This window comes from Scylla paramamosain, chromosome 17 (assembly GCF_035594125.1).
Source record: "Scylla paramamosain isolate STU-SP2022 chromosome 17, ASM3559412v1, whole genome shotgun sequence".
In the NCBI taxonomy this organism is placed as follows: Eukaryota; Metazoa; Arthropoda; class Malacostraca; order Decapoda; family Portunidae; genus Scylla; species Scylla paramamosain.
In genome coordinates, this window is record NC_087167.1 from 8,667,207 (window position 1) to 8,683,259 (window position 16,053).

At 46.7% G+C, this 16,053-nt stretch overlaps 1 protein-coding gene across 50 annotated transcripts in view; it reads right to left on the reverse strand.

The window, feature by feature from the left end:
• The window catches only part of LOC135108431 (microtubule-actin cross-linking factor 1-like), a 262,996-nt gene that overhangs the window by 89,830 nt on the left and 157,113 nt on the right, over nucleotides 1-16,053 (reverse strand). For 49 of the 50 annotated variants that reach the window (XR_010272264.1, XR_010272265.1, XM_064019426.1 and 46 more), the window contains 17 exons: nucleotides 15,747-15,956; nucleotides 15,331-15,588; nucleotides 14,793-14,997; nucleotides 14,538-14,666; nucleotides 14,184-14,423; nucleotides 13,806-14,047; nucleotides 13,462-13,690; nucleotides 13,017-13,286; nucleotides 12,606-12,774; nucleotides 9,792-9,973; nucleotides 9,516-9,640; nucleotides 9,180-9,348; nucleotides 8,777-8,937; nucleotides 8,412-8,571; nucleotides 7,847-7,930; nucleotides 7,255-7,473; nucleotides 73-176 (listed from right to left, as the gene is read on the reverse strand). Coding sequence is in view for 48 of the 50 variants with exons in the window: in XM_064019426.1 (XP_063875496.1) it covers nucleotides 73-176; nucleotides 7,255-7,473; nucleotides 7,847-7,930; nucleotides 8,412-8,571; nucleotides 8,777-8,937; nucleotides 9,180-9,348; nucleotides 9,516-9,640; nucleotides 9,792-9,973; nucleotides 12,606-12,774; nucleotides 13,017-13,286; nucleotides 13,462-13,690; nucleotides 13,806-14,047; nucleotides 14,184-14,423; nucleotides 14,538-14,666; nucleotides 14,793-14,997; nucleotides 15,331-15,588; nucleotides 15,747-15,956 (3,156 nt within the window). In the remaining 2 variants the exon portion in view is untranslated. Of the gene's footprint in view, nucleotides 1-72; nucleotides 177-752; nucleotides 1,996-7,254; nucleotides 7,474-7,846; nucleotides 7,931-8,411; nucleotides 8,572-8,776; nucleotides 8,938-9,179; nucleotides 9,349-9,515; nucleotides 9,641-9,791; nucleotides 9,974-12,605; nucleotides 12,775-13,016; nucleotides 13,287-13,461; nucleotides 13,691-13,805; nucleotides 14,048-14,183; nucleotides 14,424-14,537; nucleotides 14,667-14,792; nucleotides 14,998-15,330; nucleotides 15,589-15,746; nucleotides 15,957-16,053 lie in introns of those variants that run through there. The other variant, XM_064019450.1, reaches the window with a different exon arrangement.

The window sequence follows — 16,053 nt, forward strand, 5'->3', positions numbered from 1 at the left end:
TTAAGGATAAATGTGTACTTGTACAATAGAATATATAAAAATAAATAATGAATAAACACAAATCTAACTCACTCAAGGATGACGGGGGCGGAGTAGTCATGGTTGGACTCGGGAAGGTTGAGCTCAGTGCGGAAGGTTTTCTCAAGGCTTACGGGAGACAAGTCTTCGAGCTGGAACTGTGGAGAGAAGAACCAATCAACCATGGTCACAACTGTCTCTTGTAAGTCCCCATTATCATAAAAAAAAGCAAATTACTAACTGGTGCTATTCAGTTTTCGAGGTCACAAAATAAAATGACAAAGTCACACAAGATCACCCATCCCAAATGAGGCGGGGCGGTTACGTAATCAAACTAGAGGACGAGGAGGGAAAGCGGCGCCACGCTGTCTGGGCCACACCGACACCGCTCCACCGTTAAGTCTGCGTTCCCTTGTACGTCGATATTTTTCAAACAGGAACTATTTTATTTGTGAAAATTCAGAATACCGTAAGGCAACGGTTTAAATTGCACATATCAATAAAATAAGTCAACTATTTGAGGACTGTCTGCTATCATGATCACACTGAGGCACTCACGTTAGTACGTACAAAACTAGACGAATATTTATTTATTTTTTTCGAAACTGTTGGATCTTTCACAGAAACAAGGAACTAACGCAGATAAGATAACCTATGAAGTGCTCGGTTAACAACAGCTTCATTAAATAACACATTTCATCTCGATCACAGCGCAGAAATATTCAAACACTTACATTGTGGATGGCAGTCACGGAGCGGTCACCCTTCTTGATTGTTTCCCCATAACGCACCCTGGGACCACCATTATCAATGTTGGTTTTCTCGGCCTTGCTGGCGGCTGAGTTAGGGTCTGTCTTGACACCTGGTTGGAGCTTAGTGTGGGCGGCGGCGGTGCCTGTCCCCGCGCCGTGTTTGTTGGGGTCGCGAGTGTTTACAGATTTGGAGTTGCCTTTATTTGACTTTCTTTCAAATTTATTTGTTTGAGTCCCTCGCGTGCTAGACGGACGCGATGCCGGCGACGAGCGAGGGTCGCCGAGTTTCACAGTCTTGTCAGTCTTAGATTTAATCAGACTTTTTGGTTTGGCTGAACTCAACCCCGATGACCTGACTGAAGTGTCTTGGTCATCATTTTTTGTCACACTTAGCTTGGAAGAAACGCTCGCTTTGGAGGATTTGGTGTTGATCGCTTGTGACTTTGATGAGTTGTTAACATTAGACTTGGAAACATTCGATTTGGAGGAGCTTGTCTTATTGGTGCTAGAACTCCTAAGACTACGGAGATGTTTCATGTCTGACTCAGTGCTACTCCATCTGGTCGTGTTTGACCTTGACTGCGTGGAACTGTGTGGGCTGGCGGAAGGGGCCACGGGGTGCGGGCCGGCAGGGTCCGGCTCAAACACTCCAAACAGGGTGGAGGGCCCCGCAGTCTTGCCTCCCGTACTGACGGTTGAAACACGCTGGTGGGAGGTGTCGCTTTTCATCGAGGAAGATCGCGACTCGCCGAAACTCACAACATTAGAACTACTAGATACTGTAGAACTTGACACATGTGAACTTGTCCGAAAACTCGAAAAAGAGCTCGAAGTGGACCTGGCCATGCTGGAGGTCATTACGTGGGAGGTGATGCTGCCGCTGCCACCACCGCCACCACAGGAGGAGCTCCATCCCCCCACAAGGCTGCTCCTCTCCATTCTTATATAAAGCTATCCCTGATTCTGCGGTCACCTTCCAAGGCTGTGCGTGGGATAATCTTTCAGGTCTTATCTCAACACTCCACCATTTCAATTATTTTCAGCATCATCTTTGATCACTCGCAAAGACCACTGCCATCGTGCACTATCTCCCTTCTCAGTACCGCCGACTGCCGCCAGCTGCTCTCGCGCCACCAGTCTGTCCAGCAATTACTAAGAGTTGACAGGGTACTGAGCTTAGAAGGCCGGGCAACGCGAGCCTCCGCCAGCTAGATTGGGGCTCTGGGCTGTGGTTGGTGGAGCACCGCCCTGCCCGAGCCCGCAACGTCCTAGACTCCGCCCACCCTTTGCCCACACACCTGCTTCACTACAGGCCCGTTCTATGGAATGTCTTGGTGAACATCATGCCATTCTAGCAACAAAGCTTGTATGCGGCGTCATTTTCAAGAAAAGTATATTCGTAATACCCATTAAAGCTTTGTGACACACTTAATGAAGAAAATGTGGGAGGAGCAAAGTGTGTGTATCCGCCTACACCCTGTGACGTCACGAACAAGGTGTCGCTAAGGCCGAGATGAACAACGCCCACATTACCGATCACCATTTCCTGCATTACAATTAGCTTGTTTTTGTCTGCCTTCGAGGTCGATTAGTTAGACATACCGTCAGCGACAAGATAGCTGATGCACGAGGCGAACACCATGTCAGTAAGAGAGAACAGAATGAATGACAATCCGAATAAAAGGCACCTAGATGCTGTGTGTGTGTAAGCGGTTCACTCGCTACTTCCACTGACGTCTACTTCTTTTCACCTACACACGCTCTTATGATTTGATGTTTTTATATGTATCAAATCCAGTCTTCATGATAACTTCTCAGCGGAGACACCTCTGCGCATTAACTCGCCCCAATAACCACCCTCTAATAACAAAACACACTATTACTCACTAAAAGGGGAAAAATATACCCCTCAAAAAAAAAAACGACTCGAAGCGAATAAGGCGAATTGATTACTTATGCTGCATCAAGAAGTCCTTCATTAACACAACCTTTGTTTGCTTTATTACATCACAGTGTCATCTGACTATTCTGTCTGAGGGATATGCGGTACATTGTCTTTGTGACGTCCGGCGCCAGTAACACCCGAGGCCGAAAGTTTGGTTGGTTTGCTGGTGCGTTGGTGACGGGACGCAGCAGTAGGTGAGGGTCGTCTGGCCCGCAGCCTTATTCGGTTAGTTGTGGGCTCCAGTCCAGAGCACTCCGCCCCGCAGCCCACGCTCGCCCCTCCCCCACGCCACTCTGCCCAGACACTATTCCATATTACTTCGTCTTCACTCTCACCCTCAGTTTGGATCATCACTAACCTCGAGCGTGACCTCAGGAGTGACGTGCACCACTCTCACCGCAGTTCAGACCGTCACCCACAGTTACATTACTCAAAGCAGTGCCAAGATAGCCAGCCACCTGTGCCTGTGTGGTGGCTCCTGAATTTATCTACAGTTACTCGACTTTCTTCACCCACAACTACTAAATAATGGTTATTGTTAAAGAAAAGTCTTACTCTTAAGTCTTCATCGAATTACACCAGTAAAGCAAGTGAACGAACATATCAAGTTGTCGATACAGACGCACAGACGAAAGGGGGCCACTCAAGAATGGATGTCTGTCCTCGCCAAATACAGATCATTCATTATCCATGGCGCATAAGTAAAGAGTACGAGTATGCCCATCACTCCTCATCCTTCGCTGCAGCATGAATCACTTGCTGCTTTTCGAGAGGTTGCCAGCGCTGTTTCGTAATATAATCCGTGAGTTACCCGTCAGCCAAGTCGGGGGATTATGTCATTTCCGCAGTCAAGGGTCGCTACATTCCTCGACTCGTCAGCGCCACGATTAACACGTAGTGAAAATTACTTTGGGCAACAAATCCTGATGACTGTGGTGAAATGAAAATTAAGATTTAATAAAAACTCCAAACATGAATAATTCGCACTTCCTTTCATGGGTCGCACAGTTTTCTTTCGTGTCGTCATCAACTCCCCAGCGCGAGGTACTCCGCCCTTCACTACTGTGTCACATACACGCGCTGCACTGCCCACTTTCACTCTTGCATTCTCTAGCACTGACCTCTTCCTTATACACACACACACACACACACACACACTCTCGCAGTTATCGCTTATATATTTCTTGAACTCATACATTCTTCCCTCTGCAAGTAAATGCATACTTGTTTTCGTTTTTTCTTCTCTCTCCTCTTCTCCTTGTGCTAATGCAATCACTTTGCTTAACATTTACACGCAAGACTATTGAGTAAAATGATATCCGTGTTGAGTTTATATCATCCTGGTCACTGACAATGTGCACCACAGTCACTTTACCGTAAAAGAGAGAGAGAGAGAGAGAGAGAGAGAGAGAGAGAGAGAGAGAGAGAGAGAGAGAGAGAGAGAGAGACGAGCAACACTAGACTCATTCACAAATATGAACAAGATCCATTAAGACGAATTTAAGAACGACTGCTTGGTAACTAATTCATCTGAGTTGAAGAGTCACATAGCGCCAGACTAAACACGATCATGAGCAAAGCCAAGATAACTGAACTCTGATGCTCGCAATGCTCATCTCCGTCACGTAAAACTAACTAAACCAGTGCCAAGTTTTCTTCCCGAGCGGGCTGAGCAGCATTACAATTAGCAGGGCGTGGGTCATCTGGTCTGCCAACGAGGCTTGAATAATTGCGTGATAATGAAATCCTTTACTTCTCTGGGCAAGAGGCGTGTACGGGATGCTGAGAGAGAGAGAGAGAGAGAGAGAGAGAGAGAGAGAGAGAGAGAGAGAGAGAGAGAGAGAGAGAGAGAGAGAGAGTCAACCTTGCTCGCTGTCTGGCCATGAAACAAATGATTTTCTCTCTTCGGCCCGTTGCGATGCGATCAGTTACTCGATACAGACACGCTTGTCGTTGTACTTATATGACTATATGAGAAAGCTTGATTTTCTTGATCTCTAACTAAATTCCATGTCAGATCAAATTAGAGGAGAATCAGATATACTTACAGTTGGTGCTCGAGTTTCTTAATGAAAGTACGTATTCATACAAGACATCTCATCCTGGGTTTGTGATCTTCCTTGCCACATTTCTACGCATTCAAATCTTAATGTTTCGTGAAGATGGACTAAAGATCGTGTTTTTCTTTATAAACAGAGCAGTACCATTCCCGTCTTCTGTAACTATTATCGACATTTTCTCCGCAAAGACATTTATAAGCGCGCACCACTGAGAATAATCGCCATCCGTTTATAAGAATTCACTGCTGGGCCAAGGCTTTCCTCAGCGATAAAGAGGGTTAGGCTTGATGCCGCGAGGTGGTGGACAAATTGAGATTGTCTCATTTCCAACTCCAGCACACCACTAAGACACCTTAAGCCAGGCGTGGTGTCCTGCTCAACACCCATCCTAACCACTGGGGAAGCCTTCATCCAGCAGTAACTCGTACATTTGTAAGCTGATGGTGTCGCTTACAAGTGTGAAGAAACAATGAGGTGCCTCCCCCCCTGCCCTTCTGAATTTCAATCCATCAGATCTTTGTGATGATTTACTTTAGTTGTCTTAAGACCTTTAAGGAGAACATAACATTACCAGCTGCATTTAAATGTTCTGTATGTAATCAAGGGATAAATATTGATGTTCGTGGGGGTGACTGGTTTTCTACGCAGTTCAAAGCTTAGCCAACCAGCGTACAACAAATGCTTCTAATAGGCGTGCTCACATCAACAGCAGCCTTATTTCATGTGACAGTATCATACGTTAAGCCCAAACTTACCTGTCAAGGTAATTTATAAGGCTTGGTTTTTCGCTAAAATCCCTTCCGATTACCTGCAGACCTGGCCAACCTGCACCTGCCGCTTACCTGTCCTCCCCACTGCCAGACGCCAAGACTGAGACACGGCATCTCAATGAAAATATACGTATGCAAAGAAGATATACAGGAATGTGACTAATATATATATTTTAACCTCCGACACACACACACACACACACACACACACACACACACACACACACACACACACACCGCATATACTGTGCGGACATAAATGATTTCCTGAACTCTTTACTATCTCCACATATATCTCTACGGAGTTCACTCACCGAGAATGACGAGAGGAACAGACATGCAAACGATGGCTTAATTTTTTAATCTTCATGTACGTGGAATTAATTTAATATTACTGAGTGATTTAATATACTATTGTGTTTCCTTCTATGTTTAGTCTAACTATCCAAACAGTACAACCACTCCCTCTATATTGCTTTACGTCAAGGCTCGTGTGCGCCTCCACCAGGCCTGACGTGCCACCTCTGCTTATAAATAGTCGCCTTTCTCTTTTTCCTTCCTCAATAAATTATGTCGCCGCAACAATGAGGTCATGTGTGTCGGCTGGGGAAGCGCTGCCTTATCTTCCAAGAAACTTTTTCCTCATTCACGCTGTCAATGTAACGCCATTTTTTTTTTTAACTCGATAATTCCACTCGTATGATTAAAAACTTGTTTATTCATTAATGAAATGCAGTAGGGATTTGAAATGTTCGCTTCACGGTCAAGACTCACAAAATGGCTGACTGTCTACTAATCAATGTCACACGCTTTCCTTTCTGCCATACTCAGAAGCTGTTTCTGTGTTGTCCCGCAAATCTGAGACCTTCTCACACCATTACTTGTGGGTGAAACTTTTATAAACCAGGAGGTCGTGTTCCTTCGCTGCCTATTCCTTTAAGTGTGATGACAGGCTCGTACCTTCTAGACAGTCTCGTTACCATCGTCATGAAGACAACAGACGTAAGACAGAATGGGGAAGTCTCCTCATTGCATCGTGAACACCTGGTTTTACTGCAGGGAAATCTGACTGCCTTGTTTCAGTGCTCCTATCCAAGTGTTGCGAAATTTCATGAATCTTCTAACAATATTAATATCTATACAATTTTCAGTAGTAAAATGAGAATTCCTCTTCGTATACACTACTGTGTGGTCGTCCATTAAAGCGAAAGAATCAACTGGACATTATATACTTAGGTCATTGCAGAGATTCTCTGGTATGGTTAATCTCTGAAGCCAAACGATTTTATTTTATTTTATTTATTTTTTTTAATGTAGGAGGGACACTGGTCAAGGGCAACAAAAATCTTGGCTTGTACCTGTGTGTTGCCGATCCTGCCTCGTGAAGGTGAAGTGCAGCTGGCCGCCAGGTGATTGTAATTACATATCTAAATACAGACATACAAGTACTTATCTTATTACAGGAAGAGGCGTCCACAGAAGCTGCAGGAGCTGAAAACTAAATCTTTAGAGGTGCTTCCTTCTTATTACAGGGGCATATGTTGAGGGTTAAGGTTACACCTTCAAGATCTAGCAAGATTGCCGGTAAATTCAGCAAATGGTAAGTACTGATTATCCTCCAAATGTTTATAAGTATATTTGATTGCTGATTAATACATTACGTGATAAGCATTACCCATCTGTGAGACTAAGACCAGAAATATACTTACATTAAAGTTCTTTTCGTGCTGGAAGCGGTTGTAGATCTTGGCGATGCGGTCGTAAGTTTCATCAGCGACGAATTGGTACTGAGTGTTGAGTTTGTCCAGCTGCTGAATGACATTGTCACCCCCACTCTGGATGCGAGGCCTCTTGCTCAGGCTCGCGTCCAGGCTGGGGTGCACCTCTTCTAGACTGGCCTTGTACTGGGACAGGCGCAAGTCATAGATCTACAGAAGGTGTTGTGAATTAGTGGTTGTTAGTACGTTACTTTGGTTCACAGGAATGTTGCTTGAGGGAAGAAATGCGACAGGGAGAGAGTTAAGCCACCATAAGCAGTTATCAAAACTAAACCAACATTATTACCATTAAAGTATATTTACATGCCAATTCATTACTCATTGTTATCCTGTAAGAAGGAATAGCATGCATTGAGTGATGAAAATTAAATTTTAGAGAATGTACAGGAGACTTCAGATAGTCACCACCTGAAAAAAATCTGGAATGAACTCGTATTGAGTAATCAAATGTTTGGTGGCAGTGCATATACTGTGAATTTGTGCTAAAATGTAATTGTGTAGCTGTGCCTCTAGTGAAACATACCTTGGCTTCCCGTATGAATCGGCCGCCAAGGATATTTACATGTTCAATGCTTGTTTTCTTCTCTATAATTTTCATGTACATACTCTGTAAAGAAAAGGCATATGCATTAATACACTGTACCTGGAAAACAAGAGATTAAAATTCCCTGAAAGGAAAAGCATTCAAGGTTATACATTCCCTGAAAACAAAACAGCATGTTAAATTCTTGCTCCTCAAAATTGTCCTGGAAGAGAAAAGGGTCTTCTCGGGGCTCGGCGCGCGCGGTGCGAGGGTCGGGAGTGGGCGGGAGATGATCGGGGGTCGGGGCGTGGGGTGGGGTGGGGAGGGGTGGGTGGTGTGGGTAGGGTGTATGGGAGTACATGGGTTATGGGTTAGTAGTAAGAGGAAACATGAGTGAAGAGGATAGGCAAGGACCCAGTTTTCCTTGCAGAGACGAGGAGATATTTGAATGTTCCATAGAAATAATTAATATCAGGAGGAGTTTGTTGCTGATAGTATTAAGAAATGCTGGAAGATAAGACAAAGGGAAAATAGATCTTTGGCTTTTTGCAGAGGGCCATCTTACCCTCAGCCGCTCTAGTTCAAGCTCGGCCTCGGAGGGACCAAGGTCCTCGATCTTCTGCATGCGCAGGCCGTCCTCCAGGTGGTTGATCTCCCTCTTCTCAACGTTATGGCCATTGTGGTATTTGGTAAGAAGCTCGCAAGCAGCCTCGCAGCTTCTTAATCTGAGAATGGCATTACAAAGGGGGTTGTTAACGGTACATAACTATAAACACTCAAGTCCATCATGTATCTAATCAACATTCAGTAACAACTATGACGACAGACTATAACAAGCGAGACATCGGTAAGCAGGAAGAAAGGCTCCCACAACACCCCACAACGACAGTTTGCTTCCCACTCTGCCTTCACCAAATCTCTGAACATTACCTCTCAATGATCTGTGAGCACATGTTCTCCCAGCGGATGCGGAGCTTCCTCACGTCCTCCTCCAGCTTGTCCACGTCGGGATGGATCTTCTGGCTGGGGCGAGACTTGACTACGAGAGTGCGCACGTTGCGGCACTCTTCCAGCAGCCTGTCGATCAGCGCCTGTGGGGAAAGTGGATGCCTGGTCATATTTGATTAACCACTAACTGTACATCAGAATTCAAGACGGAATTATGGTCCTTAATTTCATGGCCAATTCAAGTTTTAGTAAAGAATACAGTAAAAAAAAAAAAAAATGTATATTTGTAAACATTATTAGACTTCAGTACATAAGAAAAGCATGACTTGGATCCCACAAAACGAAAACCTCAGAATAACAATCTTGCTTCGCACGACCTTCCTACCTGGTGGTCGTGGATGGTCTGCTGAATGAGGAGCAGCTCCTGGTGTTCCTTCTCGAGGTCGTCCAGGTCATCGGGCAGGTCCTGGTGCTCGGCCAGCTTCAGCTCGATCTCGGAAACCACCTGCGTGCCCTCCTCGATGCCCGTCACCACCATCTCCACGCACTTCATCCTGCGACACACAACACACGCACGTGAGGGGCTGAGACACCTCAAGCTACTACTACACCATGGCAATATTCATATTTATCAATAAATAAAATAATCTGATGCCAAACTGCACCATATATACATCTACTGTAACAAACGTGCCAGGCACACAACAAGAGGAAGTCGCACCTTTCAATGTACACGTGGGACAGTGCCCAGATGCGGTCCCACTGCTGTGTGATGGACTCCACTGTGCGCTGGATGGCGGGCGTGCGGCGCGACAGATTCTGGTAGTTCTTCTGTATACTTTCAACCTGAAGAAAAGGGCAAAATCCACTTAATGCAGTTGTACAACCTGTCATGATTTCACGCAAGGTAACGCGTCACAATACCATCAGGAGTTCTATACATTCCTACCACATCTGTTGGAATATGAGGGCAAGAAAATCTGTACGGTGCACTCACTTCCAGCTCCCGCGACGAGAGGTCATTTTCAAACTGCTTGTGCTCGATAACGAGCTGCTCCAGCAGATCGAGGTCTCGCGGGATACCAGCAAGGCACCTTTGGATCAGCATCTTCTCCATCAAGTCCAGATACTCCTTAAGACTGTTGCATTGCTCCACCAACACTGCTCCAGGCTTGGGCTCTGCAGAACACAACAACAAGTGGTGAAACTAGGCTAAGTTAAAGCTTGTATTCTTAAACGCTTTGGGTTCCCTAACGATTATTTTCGATGGTCATAGGGATGTCATATACCAGTAAAATCACGAAAACGCCCCTTCCCCCCCCCCAAAAAAAAAAAAAAAAAAAAAAAAACAGACAACCAAAAGCACTTGAGATCAGGTGCCAAGACGTTTGAGACAATGGTCCTTGCTGCAAGACACTCAGCTCATCACCTTTCCTTTAATCATCATTAGTAATTCAGGGCGGAAGAAAAACCTAGACACAACGGCTGGCTCCCCGCCTCGCCGGCTCCGTTCGTCTCGTGACTTGGCGAGGTTGGTTATTTTCATTGGTTCAATAGTCAGGTCAAGGTTGCCAGACATGAACCTGAACAGCAGTTGAAATCGATGCACATGCAGAAACGTAATTACAGGGCATTCCTAAGAAAAGACGAAGAAAGAAAGAAGAAAGAAGAAAAAAAAAACAAAAAAAAAAAAAACACGCACGCAATAACTAACCTTACGTCCGCACCTCCTCCTTCCCTTTACCTCAAGAAAGCCTTTGAGGACCTTTACCTTAACCTCCTCCAATAACTGTCCTCGTAGTCACCCAACTGTCTTGTTACGTCATTACCCATCTGGGAAACTAACCTACACATTGCTGGTCACGCCATTACGGTAACGTTTATCACACACACACACACACAGACGCACACACACACATATGGAAAGACAGACAGGGACAGACACACACGGAAAGACAGACAGAAAGACACAGACAGACAGACAGACAGACAGACAGACAGACAGACACAAATGGACAGACAGACACACACACACAAATGGACAGACAGATATGGATAGACAAACACACACACACACACACATATGGAGACAGACAGACAGACACACACACACACAAATGGACAGACAGACGCACAGACAGATATGGATAGACAGACAAACACACACACACACACACACACACACGGCAAGCATCACGTTACCACCCACACGCCCTTATTGGGATTATCAGCACGCGCATGGGGGTTGCCTTCCACGCACTCACATTCCTGAAGTGCAAGTAATGTCGCAAAACACGAGGAGGGAGGCGGGGCGGGTAGGACCGAAGTGCTTGTTTATATCTTCCGGCTGGGCGGCTGTTATGCACGAGCTGTGTAAACTTATATTAACCTGAGCAACGGGACACTACACCTGCCTTCTCATGTGACGCTGGAAAGATGATCAATAGGTATTTTACATGTTTTGAGAATAAAACAAATATAGTGTCAGGGATGCTTGCTGTCACGAACCCACACTGACAAATCCAGCGGGCCGTGAAGCAGCTTCGAGGTGTGGCTCAGCAATACTCGTGCATACTTATGTACCTATTCCTAAATTACGAGCCACTAGAGTAACATTCCTCCTCTTAGGGAACAAATGATTGCAATCAATAGCTTGTGTCACGTCACAAATATAGTGACTACGTACAAGTAACAATCTATTTGGATTAATCCTTTACCTGAACTATCTGGTTCGAGGACTGAAGAAAACCCGCTTTCGTTAAGGCTATCAGCTGCATCACGGAAAAGTTCCTCGTCACAGCTGCTTTCATGGCAGGTGCACTTACAGCTTGCATCTTTGCATGCCTTTGAGTCACCTGACAGCTTCACCTTGTGCAAAAATATCACTGTTCCCTCCACATATTCTGTACAATCTTCATTTGAGCTGTTCAGCTTACACTTAAATATATTCCCTTGAGCGTCCCAGACCTGTCCCAGGACTGTGAAGTCACCACTCGGAGGAATCATTTTCTCCGCTCTCACTTCACTATCACAGATCAATAGGGATACAAAAGGCTACAAAAGCCTAGACACAACACACTAAGTCTCATGTCCGCCCCGGACCCGAGAAGCGGAAGACTGCAGTTCTGAAGAGCACCGCATGACTGGCGCCGCGGCCACGAGGGTGCAGCAGTGTCGCCCAGACAGCTCACGCCGCTAGTGCTGCCATCTCTTCTTTCCAAGTGTCCCCATTTTCTATGTAAAATCAATTCCTCCTGCAGTTCCCAGATTCATCGGCCTGCGAGCACTGGGTGCCATAGGCGGTGCCGCTGTGCCTGTATGACTCAGGGCTGCTACCTGTCGCTTGCTTGTATGAGATTCCTCATCGATTAATTACAAGGAGCGGATTATGCGTCTGTTTAAAGCAGGAGTGACCACTGTGGTGCAAACATTACACAACCACAAGAATCTTGTGCTGCATGACTACCAGGAACACAAAGCACGGCTGATAAACATTCACTGCAATGAAGGTTCTGTTTTTTAAAACAGTTTTTCCGATGTTGCTGTTAGTCTCGTGGAGTGAAAATACGTGGCTGAGAGGGGAGGGACCAACGACCGTTCACACGAGACCACCATCCTGAACGAGGCGTGTCTAGCCGGGGGCCTGAGGATCTCAAAGCCCAACAATGCATTCAGAACAAGTGAAGCGTTGACGCCGCTCACGAGCGCGGCGTGAATAAAACATGCCTTCACTTCACCTTAAAGCAGTGGAAGAATGAACAACAAACAAACAAACACACAACACTGCAGTGAAACAGCGACAGTGACTCACCGGAGGCGCGACGCTCGAACTCGTCAAAGAGTCGGTTGACCTCATCGATCTCCCGCTTGAGGCGGCGCAGCTGTGGGTCATTGGGGTCGCCCTCCTGCAGCAGCTTCTCGGCGTCCTCGTTGAGTGCCCTCCTGATGGCGTTGCGCTGATCGGCTCCCATGGCGATGAACTGCCGAGGAAAAGAAAACAATCGTGTTATTACTTACTGGAATAACTAACAATAAAAGAATTATCATTTCATAGGCTGTAGAGGGAAGATGTATTATCTTTTAATTATGGGAAAAAACTAAAAATCAAACTCAAAAGACTTAGAAAACAACAACAACAACAACACTGCATCACAATAAATTAATAAACTCAAAGTATTCATGATAAAGGCATCAGTATCATCAGTCAGTAAGTGAACTTTACCTGAGCAAGATCCCAGCTCTTCACAACCTTGATGGTTGCGAAAATCATGTTCTGGCGCATGCGCAGCTGTTTCTTCTGCCACAGTGCGATGCAGCGCTCATATTGGCGTTTCAGCTTCTCGGCGGCGTCGATGGCCTCTTGGTTCGGGGGCGGGATGGTGAAGCACACGCCGGGCACCATGCCCCTGGCGCCCGAGCTGGTCACCACGTTCCACTTCACTCTGTTGCTGTTGTCGTGCACGGTGCAACGCTCGCCCTTGTTGATGCTCATCTATGCGGGAACCAACGCAATGCTCAATTTTTTCCTATATATTCTAAAGTCGTATGACTGATACACGTTGTTCCTTGATAAAAGAATGATGGAAAATGCTTTATGGAAGCCTTGCACAAGAGGGCTATAAACAATACAAGTATGTGGTTGGATCAATCAGAACTCATCAACTTACATCCATCTTTTTGTAATTACAAATGGCGGTGACAGCGGTGGGTTGGCGCAGCGTCTGGCGGCGCTGCTTGAGGGGCACCACCGACTTGGATCTGTTGATGAGCTCGTCCACGGTGGTGTTGAATTGGGCCAGCGACTCCCGCATGTCCTGCATCTCGCGCAGCAGCTGTTCGCCGTCATCCAGCCCGAAGTCCGTCACGGAGAAGGTTGTGTTCAGCTTCTCATCATGACTGAAGCAAACATTTATTAAAATATTTTTCGTGCGACCTCCAAACGCTTCACACATGTATCAGAAGCATACAAACAAACAAAAAATTAGCAAACCAGAGAATGACAGTAACTTACGCCATGATCCACTGCTCTGCGTTGGCAATGTCGGTGAAGAAGGTGTGGTAATGTGAGGCGTGCTGCAGGTGGGTCTCCAGGCACAGCGTCAGCTCCAGCAGCCACTGCCACTGGGTCTGCATGGCGGCCAGGTACGCCTCCACGGTCTTGCTGGCGGGGTGGTGGCCGATCACCAGACTGTTCCCGCGGTCTTGCACGGCGCTGAATTGCACCTCTCGCTTCTCCAGGTCGCCCATCAGCTTCTGCAGAGTCAAGTCACATCACCACGAATTAGAGGCCATTACACCAGTAACACCAGATACTGAAGTAAAGAACATGATAAAACCCCAAATGACCAACACGACCCTGACTCCTTGGCCTTGACTACGCTGTGCTCACCTCGTAATAGCGCTCAACGTCGGTAATATTAAGGCTCTTGTTGGCCCAGTCTCTGTTCAGCTCCTGTTCTTCCTTCTCGTTGAGCCAAATAAGTTCCTGCGTAGCAGCCTGCAGGAAGTCAAGCAGGCTGTGCAGGTCCGAGACGCGTTTGTTGCTCAGAGACAACAGCTCAGCATAAGTCTTGCGCAGCTGCGACAAGAGGTTGATGTAGACTGTGTGCTCCTCTCCGCTGAAGTTATTCTGGAAAGACAAAGCGTGGCCGCTAGTGAGTGGCGGATGGTGGAGGGCTGAGTGGAGGCAAACATCAGAAGTACTACGCACAACAACACAGTGCAGGCTATCTGGCTGGCTCACCTCGGCGGCGGCACACTGGTCCACGTTGGTATGGAACTGATGGATTATCTTGTGCTCCTTCTGGTGGGTGTCATACTCCTTCTCTACCGCCGCCAAGTCGTTGCCGTATTCGCTGTCGTTTAGCTTTTTCTGAAAAGGGAAAAACAATGTTTCTCAGTGAAGTGTGCGCAGTGTAAAGGTGTGTATACAGTACGTAAAGAAGGAAGAATGCCTCGTGCAGACACCTTCATGAGACGATTAATACGAGGTACTCACCAGTTTATCTTTGCACCAGTTGATGCACTCCTGCAGGAAGCGGAAGTGTTCGTTGGTCTCCACCAGGCGGGACTCCGACACCACGATCCTCTTGGTGGTGGTGTAGGACTCCTGCTGCGTGAAGGACCGGTTGTTGAGCACGATGAGCAGCCGGTTTTCGAAGAGCGTCCTCACACTCACGTAGCGCTCCTCCAACTTCACAACCCTGCAGGGACCAAGCAGCGGCGTTGTGGTGCATTAAGGAAGAAAATGTTACTTCGCGAGTTGAAGAAATGCTGCTTTGTTTGTCTGTTAACAACCTTAAGGGATACAAGGTTTGACATGAGGTGATATAAAAACAGTAACGGAAGGGGATCACTGGAGTGGTGAAAGATAACAGGGGTGATAAAGGTGACGGGAAAAGAGCGAAAAAGGCCTTTTATCTTATAGTTGAATCATAGACGAGAAGAGGAGGAGGAAGGCGGGAATGAAAGTATTAAGGACAGGCATATATATGTTTGGGAGGGCCGTGCATGCATGATGCAGAAACAAAGCTTACCTCTTATGGAGCGTCGGGGCCTCGTGGTACTTGCCCTCCCGCAGCACCTTGACATCTGAGTGCAGTGTCTTGATGGTGTCCTCACACTGCGCCAGCTCCCCATCCAGGGCGTCACAGTTACGTTTGGCGTCCATGGGATGCAGACGCTCCACTCGCCTCGCCTCGTCCTCAATGCGGACTTCGACTTCCTCCAGGGTGATCTCCGTCTGCTTGATCTCTCGGTGAACTTTCTCCGCCAGTCGCTGAAGTCTGTCAGCACTAAACAGGCAGTACAAAGATTGGTTAGTGCGTGTTTAGGCTGGCACGACAACCTAGGCCAGGAATTTTTGACCTAATCATAATCAAAACATGAGCTATCCAACATCCTGGATAAAGACAAAACAGTGTTGGTATCGCGCGCGGCGTTACGGACTCACCCGGAGAGAGAGTCGTGAAGGGCGTCGTCCCTCTCCTGGTAGAGGGACATGAGCTTGTTCCACTCAGAGTCCACATTGTTGTAGTGGAGCTCCGGGGCCAGCTCCTCCTCCAGGAAGCCTGTGCCATCCAGAAGCTTCTGTATGTCTCGGTACAGACGCTGACAGCTGTTCTTGTCACGCAGTCTGGGTGGAACTTCCTCTTGACGGAATCTAAAGAAAACATTCATTATATGCAAATTAACACCATGACTTCACAGATGACAGGATATGTTATCATTTTCAATTTTTCACCCATGAGACTTCAGGG